Source organism: Canis lupus, chromosome 18 (genome assembly GCF_048164855.1).
Source record: "Canis lupus baileyi chromosome 18, mCanLup2.hap1, whole genome shotgun sequence".
NCBI classification, from domain to species: Eukaryota; Metazoa; Chordata; class Mammalia; order Carnivora; family Canidae; genus Canis; species Canis lupus.
Window position 1 is genome coordinate 43417440 of NC_132855.1, and position 22388 is coordinate 43439827.

Here is a 22388-nt window from a genome sequence, read left to right on the forward strand (position 1 = left end):
CAAATTCAATGTAAACCCTATCAAAGTACTAATAGCATTTTTCACAGAACTCGGAACAAATAATCCTAAAATGTGTATGGAACCACAAGACCCCAAAAACCCAAAGTAATCTTGAGTAAGAACAAAGCTGGAGGGAACAGATTTCAAATCATACTACAAAGCTATTGTAATCAAAACAGTATGGTACTGGCACACAAATGGACACATAGTCAATGGAAAAGAACTGAGAACCTAAGAAAAAAACCCATGTTTATATGGTCAATTAATCTATGACAAAGGAGGTAAAAATATACAATGAAGAAAAGACCATCTCTTCAATAAATGCTGCTAAAAACACAGGACAGCTACATGCAAAAGAATGAAACCACTCTTAACACCATACACAAAAATAAGCTCAAAATGGATTAAAGACATGAAACTATAGGGATGCCTGGGTGGCTGAGCCATCTGCCTTTGGCTCAGGGTATGATCCTGAAGTCTCAGGATCGAGTCCCACATGGGGCTCCCTGCATGGAGCCTGCTTCTCCCTCTGCCTGTTTCTGCCTCTCTCTCTCTCTCTCTCTCTCTCTCTCTGTCTCTTATGAATAAATAAATAAAATCTAAAAAAAAAAAAAAAAAAAGACATGAAACTATAAAACTCCTCCAAGAATATGTGAGAAGTAAACTCTTATACCTCAGCCTTAGGAATATATTTTTGGATCTGTCTTGTTAGGCAAGGGCAACAAAAGCAAAAATAAACAATTGAAACGACATCAAACTAAAAACTTTTGTACAATGAAGGGAACCATCAACAAAACTAAAAGGCAATGTACTAAAAGATATTTGTAAATGACGTATCCATTAAAAGGTCAATATCCAAAATATATTAAATAAAAAAAAAACTCATAGCAGAGAATATAATGCCAAGTGAGATAAGTTAGAGAAAAACAAATGCAATATGATTTCACGCATATGTGGAATTTAAGAAACAAATGACCAAAAGGGGAAAAAAAGAGATTAGATGAAGAAACAGACTCTTTTTTAAAACTTTAAATTCAATTTGCCAACACATAGTATAACACACAGTGCTCATCACATCCCACGTCCTCCTTAATGCCTATCACCCAGTTATCCCATTACCCCCCACAATCTCTTGTCCAGCAATCTTCAGTTTGTTTCCCAGAGCTGAGTCTCTCAAGGTTTCTCTTCCTCTCTAATTTTCCCCCATTCAGTTTCCTCTCCTTCCCTTATGGTCCCTTGTACTATTTCTTACATTCCACATATAAGTACTACATAGAACAAACTGAGGGTTACCATAGGGGACGGGAGTGGGGGGAATGGGTGATATAAGTGATGGGAGATTAAGCAGTACACTTATCATGATGAGCATTGAGTAATGTATAGAATCGATCAATCACTATATTGTATACCTGAAACTAATATAATACCATATGTTAACTGTACTGAGTTGAAATTAAAAAACTTAATACAAATCATAAAAAAATAAAAATAAAAATAAAAAACTTAATACAAATTTTTAAAAATAATAAAAAATAAATTTAATGAAAATAACTAATTGGATTTAACACCAAAGAAAGAAAGAAAGGCAAAAAAACCCAAACAATCCAATTAAAAAATGAGCAGAGGGCCTGAACATTTTTCTAGAGAAGATATCGTATGACCAACAAACACATGAAAAGATGCTCATTATCATGATGTATATAATTTCACACTTGTTAGAATGGCTATTTAAAAAAAAAACAACCATGAAATAACAAGTGTCGGTGAGAATGTAGGACAAAGGAAACCCTTACGCACTGTAAGTGGGAATGTAAATTGGTGCAGCCACTATGGAAAATAGTATGGCAGGCCTTCAAAAAATTAAAAATAGATCTATATGATTCATTCTAATTTCTGAGTATTTACCTGAAGAAAATGAAAACATCAATTTAAAAAGATATATTGTATGCCTGTGCTTACTGTATGTAGCATTATTATAATATCAAAGACATAGAAGCAACCCAAGTATCCATCAATAGATGGATAAAGAAGATATGGCATATATATATGTGTATATATGTGACACAAATGGCAAGATTTCATTTGTTTTATGGCTGATTAATTTTCCATTTTATACATATACAAACACACACATTCATATACATATATGTGAAACTAATATTCTATATCAACTATACTTCAATTTAAAAATAATGAATAAAAATAATTTTTTAAAAATTTAAGGGATTATAGAAAGAAAACAGTGCTGCTTTCATAATATATGTGTGTGTGTGTGTGTGTGTGTGTGAGTGTGTGTATAATGGGAAATTACTCAGCTATAAAAACAAATGAAATCTTGCCATTTGTGACAACATGGATAAGTGAAATAAGTCAGAGAAAGGGACACCTGGCTGGCTCAGTCAGAAGAGCATCAGATGATTGATCTCGGGGTCATGAATTTGAGCCTCATGTTGAATGTAGAGATCACAGAAACAAATAATATTTAAAAAAAAGAGAGAAAGACAAATACCCTATGATTTCACTTATATGTGGAATCTAAAAAACAAAATAAATGAACAAAACAGAAATAGACTCATAAATACAGAGAACAGACTGGTGGTTGCCAGGAGGGAAAGAAAGTATGGCAATGGGAGGAATAGGTAAAGGGGAAGAAGAGGTACAAACTTCCAGTTATAAAATAAATAAGCCAAGAGGATGTAAAGTACAGCACAAGGAATATAGTTAACAATATTAAAATAATTTTGTATGGTAACAGGTGGTAACTACACTTATTGTGGGAGCATTTTGTAATGTATATAAATGTCAAATTACTATGTTGTAATAATAGTACAATAAAACTAATATAATATTCCATATCAACTATACTTCAATTTAAAAATAATGAGTAAAAATAAATTTTTCAAAAAAGAATGTAAGGCATTATAGAAGTAAAAAGCAGTGTTGTTTTCATATATAAGCCCCAAATTTAAAGTCACAAGGCCAGATTCTCTGAATGTATCTTAAATTGAGATACATCCCCTCTGGGCAACTTTATGTAGCATAAACCAGGTACCAATTTATTTATTTAACCTTGGTTAATTATTTTTCTGACCAGATTACTACTGAGTATATTCCCAGCTTTTAAGCACATTATACTTTTGAAGTATCAAAGTTTGTATTCCCATTAGCATTTCAAAACAGTAATCTGTTCATTTAAGAACATGAAGTTGTCTCGTTTCTTGGTATTAGAAACATACAATATATCAAAACTTATGGAATACACTGAGTTGCTGAACCATTCAGAGTAAGGAATAACTTTCCATATCCTCAAATTCTGGACCAAAGAAATGACAATGATATCTAAAAGAATAAGAAAAAGATAACAATATGCCATATATTTATTAATAACACATAAAGAAGGTATTTCCTAATGTGGCCAATGCCTATATTAGCTTTTATCATCTAAATTAAAAATTGCTATTGATTGCAGCATTAATTTCAACAAATAAACTTATGCAATTATATAGAATTCAAACATCTATAAAAAGTTTTACTCAAAATGTCAAATAGTCTGTATAATGAAATTTTTACTGTGTTGAATAAGGAGACCTTATGACAATCATTAATCCTAGAATCTCAGTATCACTTCCCTAGAAACTTAAGGCCTCCATTTAATTAAGGCCCAAGCTATTCAAACAGATTTCAGACCTTAGTTAATAGTCTGAAAAAAAATATATATATATATATAAAAATTACCCTCAGGCTTCCTAGGTCATTTACATTATATTTTGTTATGCTATACTTCATTATATTTATTAAAAAATACATAAGCATGAGTTGCAAGAAATAGTGTTAATAAGTTTCAAAAATAATATAAAAAGTCAATCCACATAATATTACTTATTCTTACCTCTGAACTATAATCATCTGCCGTAGTTGAAATTTCACTTTCTGGCTAAAACAAAAATAAAAACCAATTACATTAAGGCTTTCCACCCCAAACATTGTACTTTATTAACCCATTACAATTAGTAACATATGACAGAAAATTCACATAATAATATCACTAAAAAACTAGTAAAAATTATTCAAACATTAAAAAAATTTTTATGTATGTGGATTTTATTTTATTAATTCATTTTTTTAAGTAAGCTCTATGCCCAACTGGGGCTTGAACTCACAACCCTGAGATCAAAACTCACATGCTCTATCGACTGACCCAGCCACACGCCCTGAAACCTTTAAAGTTTTCATTCTATGAATCATAATGGCTAACACATCTGAAATTTACCATGAGGCATTTTTCTAAATATAAAAGTATCAAGAAGTACTTTCACATAGTATTTCTATGTGAAATATGTATTACATATCATTTGCAAGACAAAAGCACCACATGAGATATCATCCCTCTAATTCTTATGTCTCTTTTAAATAAAAGAAAGTCTTAAAATGTTAGTCAAGAGTTCAATTCCTTCAAAAAGAAAAATCATGGGTGCTCCTGCTCAGTTGGTAGAGCATGTGACGCGTAATCTCGGGGTCGTGAGTCCGAGCCCCACTCTGGGCTTACAGATTACTTTAAAAAAAGAAAAGAAAAGAAAATCTTCGAATCTTGAGGCTAGAAAAGTAGTAACAACCTGAAGTAAAAATCACAATCTTCATTGTTATGAACACCTTTGCAGCTTCTAAAACACTTTCTAAGACATTTCTGTTTCATTCTTACATCGCTGGGATTTGGGTATGGAGTGACTTTTCTGAGCTTCCCTCAGTTTAGAACTACCAGAAAGAGTTAAGGAGGAAACTTAAATTTTCACTGCTTTCACTGTTCACTCATTCATCTAAGAATCTCAATTTACAAGTGAGAAAAGAGGGATCCCTGGGTGGCGCCTGTCATAAATAAATAAAAATGTTTAAAAAATTAAAAAAAAAAAAAAAAACAAGTGAGAAAAGAGAATCAGATACAGTCAACAAATATGAACCATCACCGTCTCCCTTCTCATCTATCCTTAAGGAAATTTTATTCGTCACTCAATACCACGCTCTAAGTCTACCTCCTCTCTGATGCAGTAACTGCTGTCAGGAACAGAAATGAGCTTACCCGTATTCTAAAATTCTGTCACAGTGGTTCCTAACTTATATGACCCTCTTTTAAATCTAAAATACTTTCATGACACAAGCCCTCAAGGTTGATTCACTTATGCCTTTTAAACAGCTACAGGGATCCCTGGGTAGCGCAGTGGTTTAGCGCCTGCCTTTGGCCCAGGGCGCGATCCTGGAGACCCGGGATCGAATCCCACGTCGGGCTCCCGGTGCATGGAGCCTGCTTCTCCCTCTGCCTATGTCTCTGCCTCTCTCTCTCTCTCTCTGTGTGTGCGACTATCATAAATAAATAAAAATTAAAAAAATAAAAAAATAAAAAATAAACAGCTACAGAGGGCAGCCGGGCTGGCTCAGCGGTTTAGCGCCACCTTCAGCTCAGGGCGTAACCCTGGAGACCTGGGATCAAGTCCTACATTGGGCTCCTTGCATGGAGCCTGCTTTTCCCTCAGCCTGTGTCTCTGCCTCTGTGTGTGTGTGTGTGTGTGTGTGTGTGTGTGTGTGTGTGTGTCTCATGAATAAATAAAGAAAATTAAAAAAAATAAACAGCTATAGATTAAATATATATATATTGTGAACTAAAATCTGTTTTCTGAGGATGAAATGGTGAACAAGATAAGATACTCGTTGCACTGGAAATGCTAAAACTCTAGAGAGAAGCCCAAACATTGATTTGTTATGCAGAAAAAGATACCAAATACATCTTCAAACCACATCGAGCACCAGAGTTACCATATTATATTATTTAAAAGGTCCAGATTTCAACAATTCTAAGATAAACAAAGAAAAAGGAAAGTTTGGCCCATATACAAGAAAAACAGCAGTCAGTTCCTGAGGAAACACAAATATTGGACTTAATATACAAAGACTGTATTTAAGCTACCTATTTTAAATATAGTCAAATAAGTGAATAAAATGAAGTCGAAAATACTAAAGAAAACTATAAGGATACTGCCTTACAAAATAGAGACTATCACTATAAAAGAACCAAAGAGGACTGGCAGGCTCAGTCAGTAGAGCATGCGACTCTTGATTGTGGGGTTGTGAGTTCAAACCCCATGTGGGGTGTAGAGATTACTTTAAGAAATAATAAAAATTTAAAAAAATAATAAATTTTTCTAAAAGTAAAATAACTGAAATGAAAAATTCATTAGGGGGCTTGACAGATCTGATAAGAAAGAATCTGCAAACTTTTAGAGTTCAATTGAAATTAAGCAGTCTAAGGAAAAGATTAAAAGAGAATGAAGAAAAATGACAGAGCCTGAGAGATCTGTGCAACAATATCAAACATAGTAACATGAAAAATAGGAGACCCAGAAGAGGGGACAGAAAAGAGCAGAGAGAATATTTGAAGATACAATGCCCAAAAGCTTCCCAAATTTGATGAAAAATAATAATCTACATAGCTAAGATGTTCAAAAATTCTAAGTAGGGAATTACAAAAAGATCTACTCTTAGCAAATCTCTAACACCCCTGAACTTTTTCATAAAGCTCAAATCCTATAAATCATTTAAATCTTTGTTTCTATATAAACATGGCAGCGTACAATCCAAATTATAATTATTATATTTCTCATCCACCACTCTTTCTCCTAAGCATCCCAGCCTTCTCTACTCCTGGTCTTAGTTGGTAAGCTCCACCCCACACACCATGTCAACCCACTTCTAAATTCTCCCACATCACCTTATCTGGAAAATTACACTACTAAAGAAAGGAAGAAAACTAGTCTTTATTTAGAGCCTACTATGGGCCAGGTGCAATCTCCTGCCTCTCACCTTTACCATCACCCCATCCCCATTATTCTGTGATGCTTTTAAAACTAAACTTCTTACAGTTTCCAAATCACATCATATAGTTTCATGTTCTTGTGAATGTTGCTTCTCCATCACAGAGGTTGCCTTACCTACTTCTTTGCTATAGCTAAGCTTAGCATTCCCACAAACCATGGTACTCAAGGGTTCCATATGCATTTTTGTTACCATAGCTGTAATCAGAGTACACAGACTATCTTACATCTGCCTTCCCCACTTGACTGACTTTCCTAAGGGGCAGAGAATGTTATATTTCCCATTGTATCCTTGGTGCTGAATCCCTGATGTATTACAGTTGTTGTACTACAAATGTTTATTGAATCAAGCTCACAAAAATGGCACAGGGTACTAATGAGTGTTGTCATTACAACTTTCCACTTGGAATTCTAACATTCAAAAATCTAGATGAATACTTACTTCAACAGAGAAGACCTCATCACGTTTGATTAGCGCGGATTCAGGAGTCACAGTTGTTCCTACTCTCTGAGAACTATTTATGTACATTTCATCACTTTGTGAGTGTTCAATATTCAAAGCATGGTATGTTGACACATCATGTTTACTGCTTGAAGTCTTCCTCTTTTTTTTCTGCTTCTTAGAAGGATTCTGCCCATCAGATTGAGCTTTCCTCTGTCGAAACTGGGCAAGCTACGGAAAAAAAGACATTGTCCGTATCATTAGAGTTAATTTTTCTTTACCATCACTATGAAAAAAGCAAGTATCTTTGGAGTCACTTTCTTTACAAGATCAAACCACCACTAAAGTGATAACTAAATAAAGAACAGTTATTAGAGTTCTTAATATAACTACTGAATTGCAAAGAAATTAGGTACTTCTGAACGAATGCTATTCAAATATTAAGAACTGAAAACGTTATGTCTAAAGAAAAAAAATTAGCCCAGAGTTGAGTAGAATAGGGAAAATAGGCAGTCTCACTCATTGTTTAGCGAGAGTAATCTCTGAATGTTAGATTATGCAAAAATATAAGAGGTCTAAATGCATTTGCCTTGTGAAATTTCTGGGACTTCTACTAATTTATACTAAATGTAATTTGTCCATGTAAAAGATTTAGCTGTACAAATGATCACTGTAGCCTTGTTTCTAACGGGAAAAATTTTGAAATAACTTAAATGTTAAACAATAGTGCTTCCTACCCCCTAACCATCTGCATATCATCAGGATTTTTGCTATGCCCTAATGCCATCTATATACTCATCATTAACTTACCATGTTTTAACTAGCATACTAATCTAGATTTATTTTAATAGGAGACTTTCTATCCTGGTATAAATTAAAAGCCACTATCACTTGTGATTTCCTTAAAGAAAATAGCAAACAGGAGTAACTAACGAAAAATAACACTACATTACTAAATTTTTAGTTAGGTATTATTGCTGAAGATTGTAAGAGAAACAGACAAGTGTTAAAGAAGTATTAAGGATATATGAGCATCAAACAGACTTTTGGCTTACTGTAAACAGATGGGCTAAAAAAAAAAAACCTGGTAAAGTATTAACTTTCTTATGATACCATTCGCTATTATTTAATATTGGATCAGAGTATCACCTAAAATACCTTATCACCACCTAAAATCGGAAGTATGCATTATATACTTTGGGCAACACTGGATTAACTCAACTAAAATAATGTTAACATATATCATCCATAATAATAAAGACGTTTATATAAAAATATATGTGAAAAAATAAAGCTGTTTATGACACAGTCGTATATATAAAATAATATTGCAATAGAATCTTTTTTTAATAAAAGGAAAATGGTGTGCATCTCTTTCGACAAAGACAAGCAGGGCTCAGGCTCAGAGACTTCAAAAGGCATAGATAAATTCTGGAAGAATATAGCTACAACTTTGGTATCTCTCTAGATTGGAGACTACTGGTATTTTTCTTTATGCTCATTTGAAATTTCCTTTCTTATGGAACAAATTTTCTAAATTTTACATGAAGCAACTACTAGTCACCAATTCTTAAATTTAATTTTGAGCTACTTGATCATTTAGAGAACAAAAGCATAAGAACAGGTATAAGTCCCTTTGTGCCTTAAAAGAAGGAAATCTACTACCAGTGTATTAATTATATAATTAATTATATGACCAAGCACAAAGATGGCCAACAAATTTCTTATGCTACGAAGTATTAAAACAATCTTAATAATGACATAGATATTATTAGCTATCAAAATATGTGACAAATACAAGAGCTTATAGAATAACACAGCATATTTTATACTTATTTTGTCTGTTGCAGGTGAAAAAAAGGATACAGCTATGTAGTAGTGATCACTTAAAGACATCTAACTCACAAGTCAGAAATATCTAATCAATTGCTGATCCTGTAGAATGTAAAATATATCACATTAAAAACTTTTCCCAGTTATTTAGCAACTGGCCTGTTACCCTACTTTATGTCTGCCTTAAGGAACAGATGTAAGACCAGTTGCCTCTATTTGTACATTATTAAGCTGCTGGAATGCATTTAAACTACTCTGGAGGACAGTAAATTCATTCTTAAAAATAAACCAACTGAAACACTATTACATATTATCTGTAAATAGAATGAAAAGTCTAGGCACATCATTTAAAAAGATCCCTCACGGAGGACGTAAAACCAAGAAAAATATTAATAATAGTAACATTCTTGATATGTAAGTTCAACTTCAGAAACTTCTTAAAATTCCATGTTGTCTGTGTTAGAAAACATACCCAGATAGCAGAGAATATAAAGACAAAGATGAATATTCTGTTTAAAATTTCAACTTGTTAGATTATATATATATTTATATGTACAAATATGTAAAAAAGGAGAAAACTAAAACTGTATTTTAAAAAGTTTGATTTTTAAATAAACACCTCTAAGGCATTCATTACTAAATGAAACAAAATGAAAAAGTTATTAATAGAGAATAAAAAGTAGAAGGGTTCTTGGGGCATCTGGCTGGCTCAGTCAGAGGAGCATGAAACTCTTGTTGATCTCGGGGTCGTGAGTTCAAATTCCACACTGGGAATAGAGATTACTTAAATAAATAAAAATTCTGAAAAAGATAGAATGGTTTTATTACAATGTTTAGAGTAAATCACTTCTCAGAACATAAAATTACTAGACACTGTTTTAGGCCTTTTACTGATTATACAAAGTTATACTATTTTTTCAGAACAATTAATCAGAAGGTAAACAGTATGAGAATAAAGACTTTTGTTCCATTCATTGCTATATATTTAAAGTCTGGAACAGTACTAAAAGAATACATGTTGAGTGGGAAAAAAAAAAAACCTTATCTTTTACAGAAAAGTCACCACCAAAAAAATCACTTTAAGCACTGTTCCATAAACAAGGCAATTATGATATAACAGGCATATCTAATTCTACTATGTAGAAAAGTTTCATGATCTTAGAATTAAAATCAGCAATTAAATGATTTTAAACAAAAAATAATCCCTCTCACCATCTCTTCCTCCATCAGGCAAAACAAAACAAAACCAGACACCTAATTCTCAAAAATAATGCCCAAAATAGCTTTTTTTTTCCCCAAAATAGCTTTTTAGCAAGAGTTCTGTTTCATAAAAATTATAAAGAACTATGCAACTCAACATGAAAAAAAACCAATCTGACTAAAAAATGAACAGAGGTTCTGAATAGACATTTCTCCAAAGAAGACATATAGATGGCTAACAGATGCATAAAAAGCTACACTCATCATCAAGGAAATGCAAATCAAAACCACACTGAGCTATCACTCTACTCCTTGTCAGAATGACTAAAATCAAAAACACAAGACATAAGTGTTGCTGAGGATGTGGAGAAAAACCCTTTTGGGTGGCTGCTGGGAGTGTGTATTGATGCAGCCATTGTGAGACAGTATGGAGATTCCTCAAAAAATTAAAAATAGCATTACCATGTAATCCAGTACTTCCACTATATTTACTCAAAGAAAATGAAAACATGAATTTAAAAAGATATTTACACCCCCATGTTTATTGTAGTATTATTATTTACTATAAGCAAGATATGGAAGCAACTTCTATATGAAGTTGTGCTACATATAGACAATGGAATATTATACGGCCATAAAAAAACAAGATTGTGCCACTGGCTTAGCTGGTTGGGTGTCTAACTTGATTTTAGCTCAGGCCATGTCTCAGGGTCATGGGATCAAGTCTGAGTCAGGCTCCACATTGGGTGCAGAGTCTGCTTAGGATTCTCTCTCTCCCTCTCCCCTCCCTCCATCTCTCTACCTCTCTAAAAGAAAGAGAGAGAGATCATGCCATTTGAGACAATGTGGGAAGACTTGGAGGGCATTATACTAAACACAGTAAGTCAGACTAAGACAAATAACATAATTTCATTTGTCTGTGGAATTTAAAAAACAAAACAAGCATAAAAAGACACTCAAATACAGAGATGAAACTGTAGAGGGGAGGTAGAGACAAGAGATGGGTGAAACAGATAAAGGCAAGTGAGAATACACTTATCCTGATGACCAATGAGAAATGTATAAAATTGCTGAATCATTATATTGTACACCTGAAACTAATATAAATGCTACATGTTAATTATACTTTGATTTTAAAAATCAATATATAATTTCCACAACAGCTTTTCAGCAAGAATTCCATTTCATAAAAGTATGAGAGGAGTAAGATCATAAGTCTGATTTCTTATACCTATCTAGACTATTTTTATTTTAAATCTGAAAAGTGGCAAGTGAGCAGAAAAACAAAAATCAGAAACTACTCAATTAGTTAATCATCTGATATTGAAATGATACACTTTAAATTACTGAGAAAACATTTATTCTAAAACATGCTGAAAATTCAGACTACGGCCATCTGTGTTTGTCATTTGGAAGCCAATTATAAAAACGTTAACATATGTAGGCACAGAAATAGTTGCAAGATTTACTGGAAAGATATCATGTCCATATACACTTGTCTTTCAAAACTGATTCAGATCTCAAACAAGTATCTCACTCTGACCAGCACATGAATATACTACTAAACAAAAATGACTGATAATTTATTCCCTAAGTTCAATACTTAAAACTTTGTAAGTAATCAACCTCAATAAAATAAAGAACTTAAAAGAGCTATATAAAAACATGCCAAGTTTTTATAGTGTCCCTTAAAAAAAACCTACGAATTGTAACCTGTTTATCAAGTGTTCACTGAGTGTTAACTACATGCCAGGCATTGTGCTAATCATGAATCAAAATACATTGTCCTACTAGTAGGATCTTTTAGTTAAGGCCAGTCTATTATATTACTTCACTGAGTTGTGAGAAGCAAGTAAGATAAAAGTTAGCATACAATTTCACAAATAAAAGTACTCCTATATATCTTTAAGTAGGTGGTATGGGAGCTTCCTGATTTTCAGCTATCCCGATTTTCTCAAAGGTGGCTTTCTATTGGAAATGTGGTTCTTGAGTTTTTATCTGTGAAGGAAATATGTTGGCATGTGACAGGTATTAGGTAGTTTATTTATTTTAAAAATATTTACTAACTGCCTATCATGTATCCAGCACTGTGCTAATGGTAGTACAGATGGTATAGGAAGTAATGAATCAAACAGATACAAACCATATTCTTCTGATTTGTAATCCAGGTAAGAAGAACAAATTAAACAAATACAGATAAAAACAGAAATATATCATTTTAAGAAATAAAAAGTGCTTTGACGATAACATTTAGGTACAAAAGAAAGCCTACAATGTAAAGACTTAATCTGGTTGGGGATGTCAGAAGAGGTCAGGAAGTATCCTACTAGAAAAAAGAACGTGGAAGCTGAGATCTTATTTGCCTAAGATCATAATCAGTGAAGCGGCAAAATAGAACAAGATCACCTGACTCCAAATCCATTTTTTTCTATTATATCAATTTATGTTCCATGCACTGAGTTCCTTTTATCCCCTCATTTGTTATTATACTTCAAATCCTAGAACACTAAGTGTAAAGGCATGAATATAAGAAATCACCAAACCAACAAATACTTTTTTGACAAAACTGGTGGGAAAACACACAATATACACACACAAATCCAAAAGAGATAAAATATTTTTAAAATGTTATCTAGTCTCTCCAGTTTCCAAAAACAGCTATAATCAATTGAGCCATTTTCTGTTTTCGCTGTAGAAAATTTAAGAAATCCTAATTAATTCTAATTATGTTAACTATGTGTACTTGTCAGTGCTGCCTTTAAACCTTTTTAATATTCCTTAATGAATGCTGCACAAGAATGCTGTACAAACTATTACAACAAAATTCCAGGGGCCTAACTATGGAAACAAAAAGAAGATTATAACAGTTGACTCAAAGACAATTTGTATGTAGGGCAACTGAAAAGCAAAGAAGACAAAAGCAACATTTTAAGGATGCTCTGAAGCATATTTTCTAACAGTATCACAAACTGTTGGAAGATAATAATGCCAAAAAGCCTCAAAAATATCAGATAGGGAAAAGACCTCAGAACTTTATATTACTGAGCCATCAGTTTTATTTATATTTTTATTTACTCTATAATTAATCTCATTCAATATAGATTTTTTATTAGTTTTGTAACACCTTCATGTCTAAGAAGAAAACAGATTCTGCAGTCTAAGGAATCATTTTAATTTTGAAAATTTTAATACATTTCGTTGTATGGCACATAGTAGGCACAAATATTTGTTGAATGAAAATAATATTTCAAAAAGAATACAGATTACATATAATAGAGTACTGGATTGCTACATCTGAAGAGAGTATAATAAGCTAGCTTTAGGACACTGGACAAGCCACTTGACCTCAGCAGAACCCAATTTCTTCAACTGTACAATGAAAAGGTAGATTCGAAGGACGTTTTAAGATTCTCTCAAGTTTTGGGGCACCTGGGTGGCTCAGTTACATGTCCAACTGCTGATTTTAGCTCAGGTCATGATCTCAGGATCATGAGACTGAGCTCGCATTAGGCCCCATGCTCAGCGGGGAGTCTGCTTGCATTCTCTCTCCTTGTCCCTCTCCCCCACCCCACTCACACATGCATGTGTGCATGCTCTCTCTCTAACAAATTTTAAAAAATAAAGATTTCTTCCAGTTTTAAGGGCTCTCTGGAAGAATTTTTTCAATTGTTCCCTATCCTTTCTCCTCCTCCTACTCTCACTTATAAAGGAGTAGAAGCTAGAATTTTACATTATGAGTCTTAAAAAAAAACCCAAAAACATTGCTAGAAGGGCTCCTGGGTGACTCAGTTGGTTAAGCGTCTGGCTCTTGGTTTCAGCTCAGGTCATGATCTCAGGGTTGTGGGATTAAGCCTAGTGTTGGGCTCCGTACTGGATGTGGAGCCTTCTTGAGACTCTCCCCTTCCCTTTCCCACTGCCCCTCCCCACTTCCTCTTTTAAAAATCAAACAAAAACCACTGCCTGAAAAACAATTAAAAAAAACAGTATCTATTACCAAATGACCCCAAACAAAAAAAGATGACAGATGCAGAATAAAAAGAATGACTCTTGTATTTAGAACAAATATAAGTATGTAAAATTATCAAATACTGTTCTAGACTCATGTTACTGATTATATGAAGTCAATTTATTTCAGAACAAATAACCAGACGGTAAGCTCCAGGAGGGCAGGGATTCTTTTTTGTTGTTGTTGTTTAAGATTTTATTTATCTATTCATGAGAGACACAGAGACACAGAGAGAGAGGCAGAGGCAGAGGGAGAAGCAGGCTCCATGCAGGGAGCCTGACACGAGACTCGATCCTGGGACTCCAGGATCACACCCCGGGCCAAAGGCAGATGCCAAACCACCGAGCCACCCAGGTGTCCCGAGGGCAGGGATTCTTAATCAAAATCAAAGCCTACATAATACTCTTAAGTCTAGATGAGTGCTTGTGCATAGGTTCTCAAATGAATATTTGTTGAATAAAAAAATATATTTTTTATAAAAAGAGGTATCACTAGAACTCCAATAAAAAAATTTTAAAAAAAGAGGTATCACTAAACAATAATTTTAGGCAGTATTCCTCAGAACTTTAGAACATCTGCAGTTTCTTAAAAAAAAAAAAAAAAAAGGATGGGGTAACCTGGCTGGCTCAGTCAGAAAAGCATGTGACTCTTGATCTCGGGGTTGTGAGTTCGAGTCCCACACTAGGTGTAGAGATTATTTAATATGAATTTTTCCTTAAAGATGGTATACCGGGCCCATGATTACATTGTTGCACAACCATACAATGTAACTGTCAAAAATAATGTTTCCCCAAAAAATTTTAATGTGAGAAAATGCTCTCAACATAAAGTCAGGGGAGTATGAGGCCCAAACTGCATAGAATATGATTCCAGTTAAGTTTAAAAACTTACACAGAAACAAAGAATCCACAAACAGTGATTACTTGTGGATTGAGACTTGAGACTATGGGTGATTGTTTTCTTCTTTGAAAAATCTTCAGTGTCCCTCCCCCTCAGATCTGTAAACAATATTCGCTAGTAAGACTACCATGGGCTTGTAAATTAATATCACCATTTTTTTTAAATGACAAAATACAACTACACATCTAACACAAATCTCATTCTAAAAAACAGAGAAGGCAGAGCCCAGGAATATGCTGTCCTGGGACCCAGGCACTTTCATCAGCCTCACCAGACACCATCACCAAACCTTGTAAGTGTAACTGCCAACACTGACAGGTCATCACATCTTCACTGTGCACATGCCACCTGCCTCTTGCATTTCACTGTCACCTCAGTTACTAAAACAGTGAGAAGAATGGACTATGTCCAAATTTTATATAGTCTCTGCATATTACAAAGCCTAATCTCTTTATAAGTAAATAAAAGCAGTGTACATCTTTTACCAGAGAATCCTTAAACCAAGGTATATCTGTAACAGATATGATCTCTCTTAGCAACATAAATACAAGCCAGTTTATCACTTGAGGTTTCCTTTATAAGCCATAGGTTATAGACTACTATTCCTTCTGATATATGTATCTTCTTTTTGCAGGAATTCTCAATTTAATAATGGAAGAACTACTACATCTAGTCAGTTCAAAGGCCCATCCTGTCAGCTTTCCAGTGTCCATAACAGCTCCAAAGAATATCTGTCCATGATCATTTATGTGATATAATGAGATATATAATTATATATATTACAAAAGTAATAGTTTGCTTTTGACTTCATTTATTCTTCCTGCCTCCTTTCCTAACACAGTCACTATTCCCCAAGAACTGACAGGCCTTGAGATCACAATCTGCACACATCTAGCCCTTGGCATGTGCTGTGCATCAGAAGATGGAGAAAAGTTAACTCAGCAGCAATGTTTGTAATAGCAAAAAGAAACCTGGACAACCCAATGCCAAAGATACTAAGGGAAAATTCCAATAACGGAATAACTATGCAGAAGTGAACATTCTCTACATAACACTGAACATAAAGCAAATCACTAAAGACTGCTTACAACATGATTAAGTTTTGAACTTCAAAACCAGGAAAACCAGTAAAGTTTATGTATACATATGTGATACAGAAAAGCAAAGCTATGATAAAATTCAGAACTGTAGTTACCTGAAGTGGCAAGGGGGAGGAGATGGAATTAGATTCTTTTCTTTTCTTTTCTTTCTGATTTTATTTATTCATTCATTCATTCATTCATTCATTCATTTATTTATTTGTTTATGAGAGACAGGGAGAGAGACAGAGACACAGGCAGAGGGAGAAGCAGGCTCCATGCAGGGAGCCCGATGTGGGACTCGATCCCCGGTCTCTGGGATCACATCCTGAGCCAAAGGCAGATGCTCAACCACCAAGCCACCCAGGCATCCCTGGAATTAGATTTTCAAATGTATTTGAATGTGCCTATTTCTTTCTTTTTTTTTTTTTAAATTTTTATTTATTTATGATAGTCACACAGAGAGAGAGAGAGGCAGAGACACAGGCAGAGGGAGAAGCAGGCTCCATGCACCAGGAGCCCGACGTGGGACTCGATCCCGGGTTTCCAGGATCGCGCCCTGGGCCAAAGGCAGGCGCGCCAAACCGCTGCGCCACCCAGGGATCCCTGAATGTGTCTATTTCTTAAGCTGGGTAGCAAGTATAAAGGTAATTCTTGTAGACTATACAAAAAAACTATACATTTTTCTTAAGCAGACTCCACGCTGGGTGTGGACTTGAACTCACAACCCTGAAATCAAGACATGGACATCTAACTGAACCACCCAGGTGCCCCTTATCTATACATTTTAGATTTATTCTTTTGTAGATGAATCACAATTAATTTAGGTATTTTTAAAGTATGCAGAACTTCCTTCTGAAGAAATTAGCCAGGGCTCCTACCTTCTATGACACCCAGGTCTCTTCTGCCACTCTAGTTTGAGAAAAGAAGCAAGTCAATTCAATTCTTCTCCTGGAATTAGGGAATAAGGAGGCAAGAAAGACGTCCAGAATGATAAGAGAGGGGAACCCTGGGTGGCTCAGCGGTTTAGTGCCTGCCTTTGGCCCAGGGCGTGATCCCGGAGTCCCAGGATCGAGTCCCACGTTGAGCTCCCAGCATGGAGCCCGCTTCTCCCTCTGCCTGTGTCTCTGCCTCTCTCTCCTCTCTCTATGACTATCATGAATAAATAATAAAAAAAAAAGAAAGATAACAGAGGGGAGATGCATCTTACATGCAGGATTCTAAAATCAGTGTATGATATAATAATCATATAAATCTATAAATAGGGCAGCCCGGGTGGCTCAGTGGTTTAGCACCACCTTCAGTCCAGGGCCGGATCCTGGAGACCCAGGATCGAGTCCCACATCGGGCTCCCTGCATGGAGCCCGCTTCTCCCTCTGCCTGTGTCTCTGCCTCTCCCTCTCTCTCTCATCTCTCATGAATAAATACATAAAATCTTTAAATAAATAAATAAATAAACAAATAAATAAATAAAATCTACAAATATCCCTAAAATCAACCATAAGGTAAAATTCACCTTATAAACCTGCTAGTCATGTTGCAGACTCAAATACTTTTCCCTATATCTAACATAGCCAGTTTTCTTGCTGACATGTATCATCCCTACTTCTTCAGTTGCACACCAAGGAAAGTAGATGGCATATGCATGTTTATGTATAATCACTCAGTGTTGCACAATCACACAGTGATGTTACTGGATCTGAAACTTTACTACATACTGAGGATCTTTAAAAAAAATAGTGAGTTTCGGGGTGCCTGGGTGGCTCAGTCAGTTAAGAATCTGACTCTTGGTTTCAGCTCAGGTCATGATCTCAGGGTTGTGAGATTGAGCACCGTGACCTCTGGCTCAGGAGTCCGCTTGAGATTCTCTCCCTATGCCCCTCCCCCTACTCTCTCTCTCTTAAATAAATAAATATTAAAAAAAAAAATAGTGAGTCCAGAGGTGTCTGGGTGGTTCAGTTGGTTGGGCGTCTGACTCTTGATTTCGGCTCAGGTCATGATTTCAGGCTTTCAGGGTCATGGACTCCCTCTGCCCCACCCCCACTCCCACACTCAATTGCTCTCTCAAAAAAAAAGTTCTGACTCTACCCCAGACACTCTGATTTTGGGCTGGAGTATGACTTAGGATTCAAAATTGTTTGAAGCTTCCTAGGTGCTTCTGTTGTGCAAAAAGTTTGGGAATCACTAGGCTAGGTGCTTATTCTATGAAGAGACAGGCTCCCACTACTTAAATAAGTCTTCTCCCCCCTGCTTTTCTTTTTTTTTTAAGTATATGGTTGAGAAACAACCTCATTAACTAGGACAGACTTGGGAATTCATCTCATAATTTTTGGTCATGTGTAAACTGATGTACAGGCAAAGGAAGCTGACCTGCAAAAAGGGGAATATCAGATATTATGAAAGATTAGAGATGACGTAGAGAACAACACTGATTCCAAATGCCTTTTCAGGTTCCCATGAGGTCCAATTATATTTCATTTACCTTCCTTTGAAATCTATCTTTATAATAATAACTCTCTATTTTCTCTCCTTCCTTAAATAATCTTAGGTTTTTGAAAATAAAAAAAGCCCAGGATGCCTGGGTGCCTCAGTCAGTTACACATCTAGTTTTTCACTTCAGTCAGGTCACCATCTCAAGGTTGCAGAATCAAGCCCCATGGTGGGCTCCTCACTCAGCAGGGAGTCTGCTGGAGATTCTCCTTTTCTGTCTCCCTCTGCCCCTTTCCCCTGCTTGTACACTCCTATGAGCTCTCTCTTTCTCAAATAGATAAATGTTTAAAAAAAGAAAGAAAAGAAAAAAGTCCTACTAGAATTAGGATATTTGTATTTACATTTAGCTATATTAATCAAATCAATATTTTATAATTTTTTAAAAATGGTTTTACTGCTTCATCTATATAGTAATAACAGAACTGCCACCTGGTGGTAGCATATCTACCTGACTACGGGATATATTTTTTGGAAGGAATAACCTCTTCAGAGGTTAAACATATCAAATATACATTCTTTTAACAGTTTTCTGCTACTTTTAGGATAAAATCCATACTACTTTAAATAACACCTATGGCTTCTCATTATCTGATCCCAGTCTATTTCTCCAATCTAATTTTCTGCTATATACCTTAATCTTCTATGCTCCAGCATGAGAAGGATAATGATGATGGCTAATACTTCTTGAACACTTCTCATAGTCTGACAATATTCTAAGTACTTTTTCTTTTAAGATTTTATTTATTGATTCATGAGAGAGACAGACAGAGAGAGGCAGAGACATAGGCAGAGGGAGAAACATGCCGGGAGCCTGACGTGGGACTTGATCCGGGTCTCCACGATCACGCCCTGGGCTAAAGGCAGCACTAAACCGCTGAGCCACCCAGGCTGCCCTATAAGTACTTTATAAGTATTAGCTGAATTCTCAGAACCCCAAGGCAGGTACTGTTATTATTCTCATCTTCCAAATGGAGAGCAGAGGCACAGAATAGTTAAGGAACTTGCGTAATGTCACAAAGCTAAAAAATGGCAGTGCCATGATTTGATCCTAGATGATCTGGTCTAGTCTGAGCTCATAACCACTACAATTATATTGCTTTTCATAACAACAACTTGGAAAAATCACGTAGCATACACCACAAGCAGTGAGGGCAGCAGAGGGTGAGGGAGAAGCAGACTCTCCCCTGAGCAGCTCGATCTTAGGACTCTGGGATAATGACCTGAGTCAAAGGCAGACGCTTAACCAACTGAGCCACCCAGGTGCCCCTGGACAGACTGGATTTAAACCCCTGCTCTGTCACTATGACTCTGTGCAAATTACTTAACTTCTCCAGTTTTCCCACCTATAAAATAGGGATAGCAACAGCATCCACAGCTCTTAGAACAGTTGTAAGGATTAAATGAGCTAATAAATATAACCCTTAGCATAATGCCTTGCATTAGAAAGTGCTCAATAACTGGTAGCTATTACTATTGAATTCATATTCTTTATCCCACTGTCAAACTTCCATCGTCCAAGTGAGAGATAACGAGATAGGAACAGAAATGGGCATAAATCAAGAAATATTTAGGAGGTAAAGTCAGCAAAATGTGATGACTGGTTGGATCCAAAAAAGTAAAGGAGAGTGCCAGGGAAACCAAATAGAAGATGAGGTAAAGTGGGCCTGATTTTACTGCGTAGTGAATGGTATTAGAATGGAAAGAAAAAGGCTAAATATAAAAGATATTTTTAAAAATAGATTTTATTTATTTATTTGAGAGCAAGCAAGAGACCACAAGCAGGGGGACTGGCAGAGGGAAAAGGAGCAGGCTCCTCACTGAGCGGGGAACCCCTTGAGGGGCTTGACCCCAGGACCCTAGGATCATGACCTGAGCCAGAAAGGCAGACACTTAACTGACTGAGCCACTCAGGAGCCCCAAAACAAATTCTGAATTAAAAAAATTAATGGGAATGGGTTATGAGTTTGCAGGATATAGGAAAACAATTGCAAAATACTTAAAAGGACTTTGGTTTTCAGCTGAGATGCTTTCTGAATACGTATAACCTACTTGGCCTCTGAAATATGATGGCATTGAGATAAAAAAGAACTCTAGAACCTTAAAAATGCTTAAATTCAAATCCTAAAGGAAAAAAAGACTGCATACAGACTTTCCTGTCTTAAGATTACAGCCCTGAGAAAAAATAAATAAATAAATAAATAATATATATATATTAAAAAAAAAAAAAAAAGATTACAGCCCTGAGACCTGCGGGGGTGCCTGGATGGCGCAGTCAGTTAAAAGTCTACCTTCAGCTCAGGTCATGATTTCAGAGTTCTCGGATTGAGCCCCCATGAGCAGGGAGCCCGCTTCTCCCTTTCCCTCTGCCCACCCCCTCTCATGTTCTCTCTTGCTCACCCTGCTCTCTCTCACTCTAATAAATAAATATATATATATAAAACCCTAAGGCCTACTAAAATTACTAATACTGGATTTTACCCTTAGAATTTAAAATATATACTCAACTAAAAAATATATATATATGTGTGGGTATACACATATAAATACATATATCCCAAATGAATCTTCTCCTCTTTTCAATCTCTATTATAAAAATTGCTATTGGTTGAAGTGAAAAAGTGAGAGTTTTCGTATTAAAGGGAAATCACTGAGTAAAAATGCTCAGACATGTATTTTCATTATAAAAGAAATTTATGCAAATCAAAATTTAAACATTAATTTGGTAAGTGTAAAAGATTTTACATAAAAGTACTGGAAATACTTCCAATATCTTTAAGTTGTCTAAGAATAAAAAAGTTTCTTTTTTTTTTTTTTAAAGATTTATTTATTTATTCATGAGAGACACACAGAGAAAAAGAAACGGAGACACAGGCAGAGGGAGAAGCAGGCTCCCTGCAGGGAGCCCAATGCAGGACTGGATCCCAGATCCCAGGATCACGCCAAGCTTAAGGCAGATGCTCGACCACTGAGCCAGCCAGGTGTCCCTAAAAAAATAACATTACAAAATCCGGTATTTCATAAACTTCCAGCAGATATTTGCTAATGCAGTTTTTACATATGTTCTATGACTTTGCCCTTTAGAGCATGTACTTATTTGACTTAAGAAATCAACATATGGGCTAAAAAAATTTTTTTAAAGTAAAAAATAATAAAAAATAAAAAATAAAAAATAAAAAATAAAAGAAATCAACATATGTATACACAGTCAACAGACCATAAATGGTGTGGTAACTCACTGGGATCACTGCCCCTAAGTACACTGCAATCCCATGGATCTCCCTCATTTACTTTCATAAGTTAAATTTGAATTTTGATAAATAGAGAACAAGTATTTTTAGTTATAACTGGTCCCTAACCCTATCTATTTTCCCTGGGGAAACAATAAGACAATATCAACTTGAATAAAAGTGAGACTCCTAAGAAATAAATACAGCATAATCACAGAGCTCACAATAAATGATTCTTAGTGAACAAGGAATTTTGAAGTGTGTTTGGTATAAAGAGAAGGAAAAAAGGGAGAGCAAGAAAGTGATTCTAGATTTTTTTACTGTTTTTCAGAGATCTGTAAACCAGAGAAC

The 22388-nt window shown here is 35.2% G+C and overlaps 1 protein-coding gene across 11 annotated transcripts in view; it reads right to left on the minus strand.

Annotated features, from left to right (window-relative positions):
* Positions 1 to 22388, minus strand: part of AKAP9 (A-kinase anchoring protein 9) — a 154214-nt gene that overhangs the window by 123226 nt on the left and 8600 nt on the right. For all 11 annotated transcript variants that reach the window (XM_072784206.1, XM_072784201.1, XM_072784202.1 and 8 more), the window contains 2 exons: positions 7303 to 7533; positions 3890 to 3934 (listed from right to left, as the gene is read on the minus strand). In XM_072784206.1, the coding sequence (XP_072640307.1) occupies positions 3890 to 3934; positions 7303 to 7533 (276 nt within the window). The remainder of the gene's footprint in view (positions 1 to 3889; positions 3935 to 7302; positions 7534 to 22388) is intronic.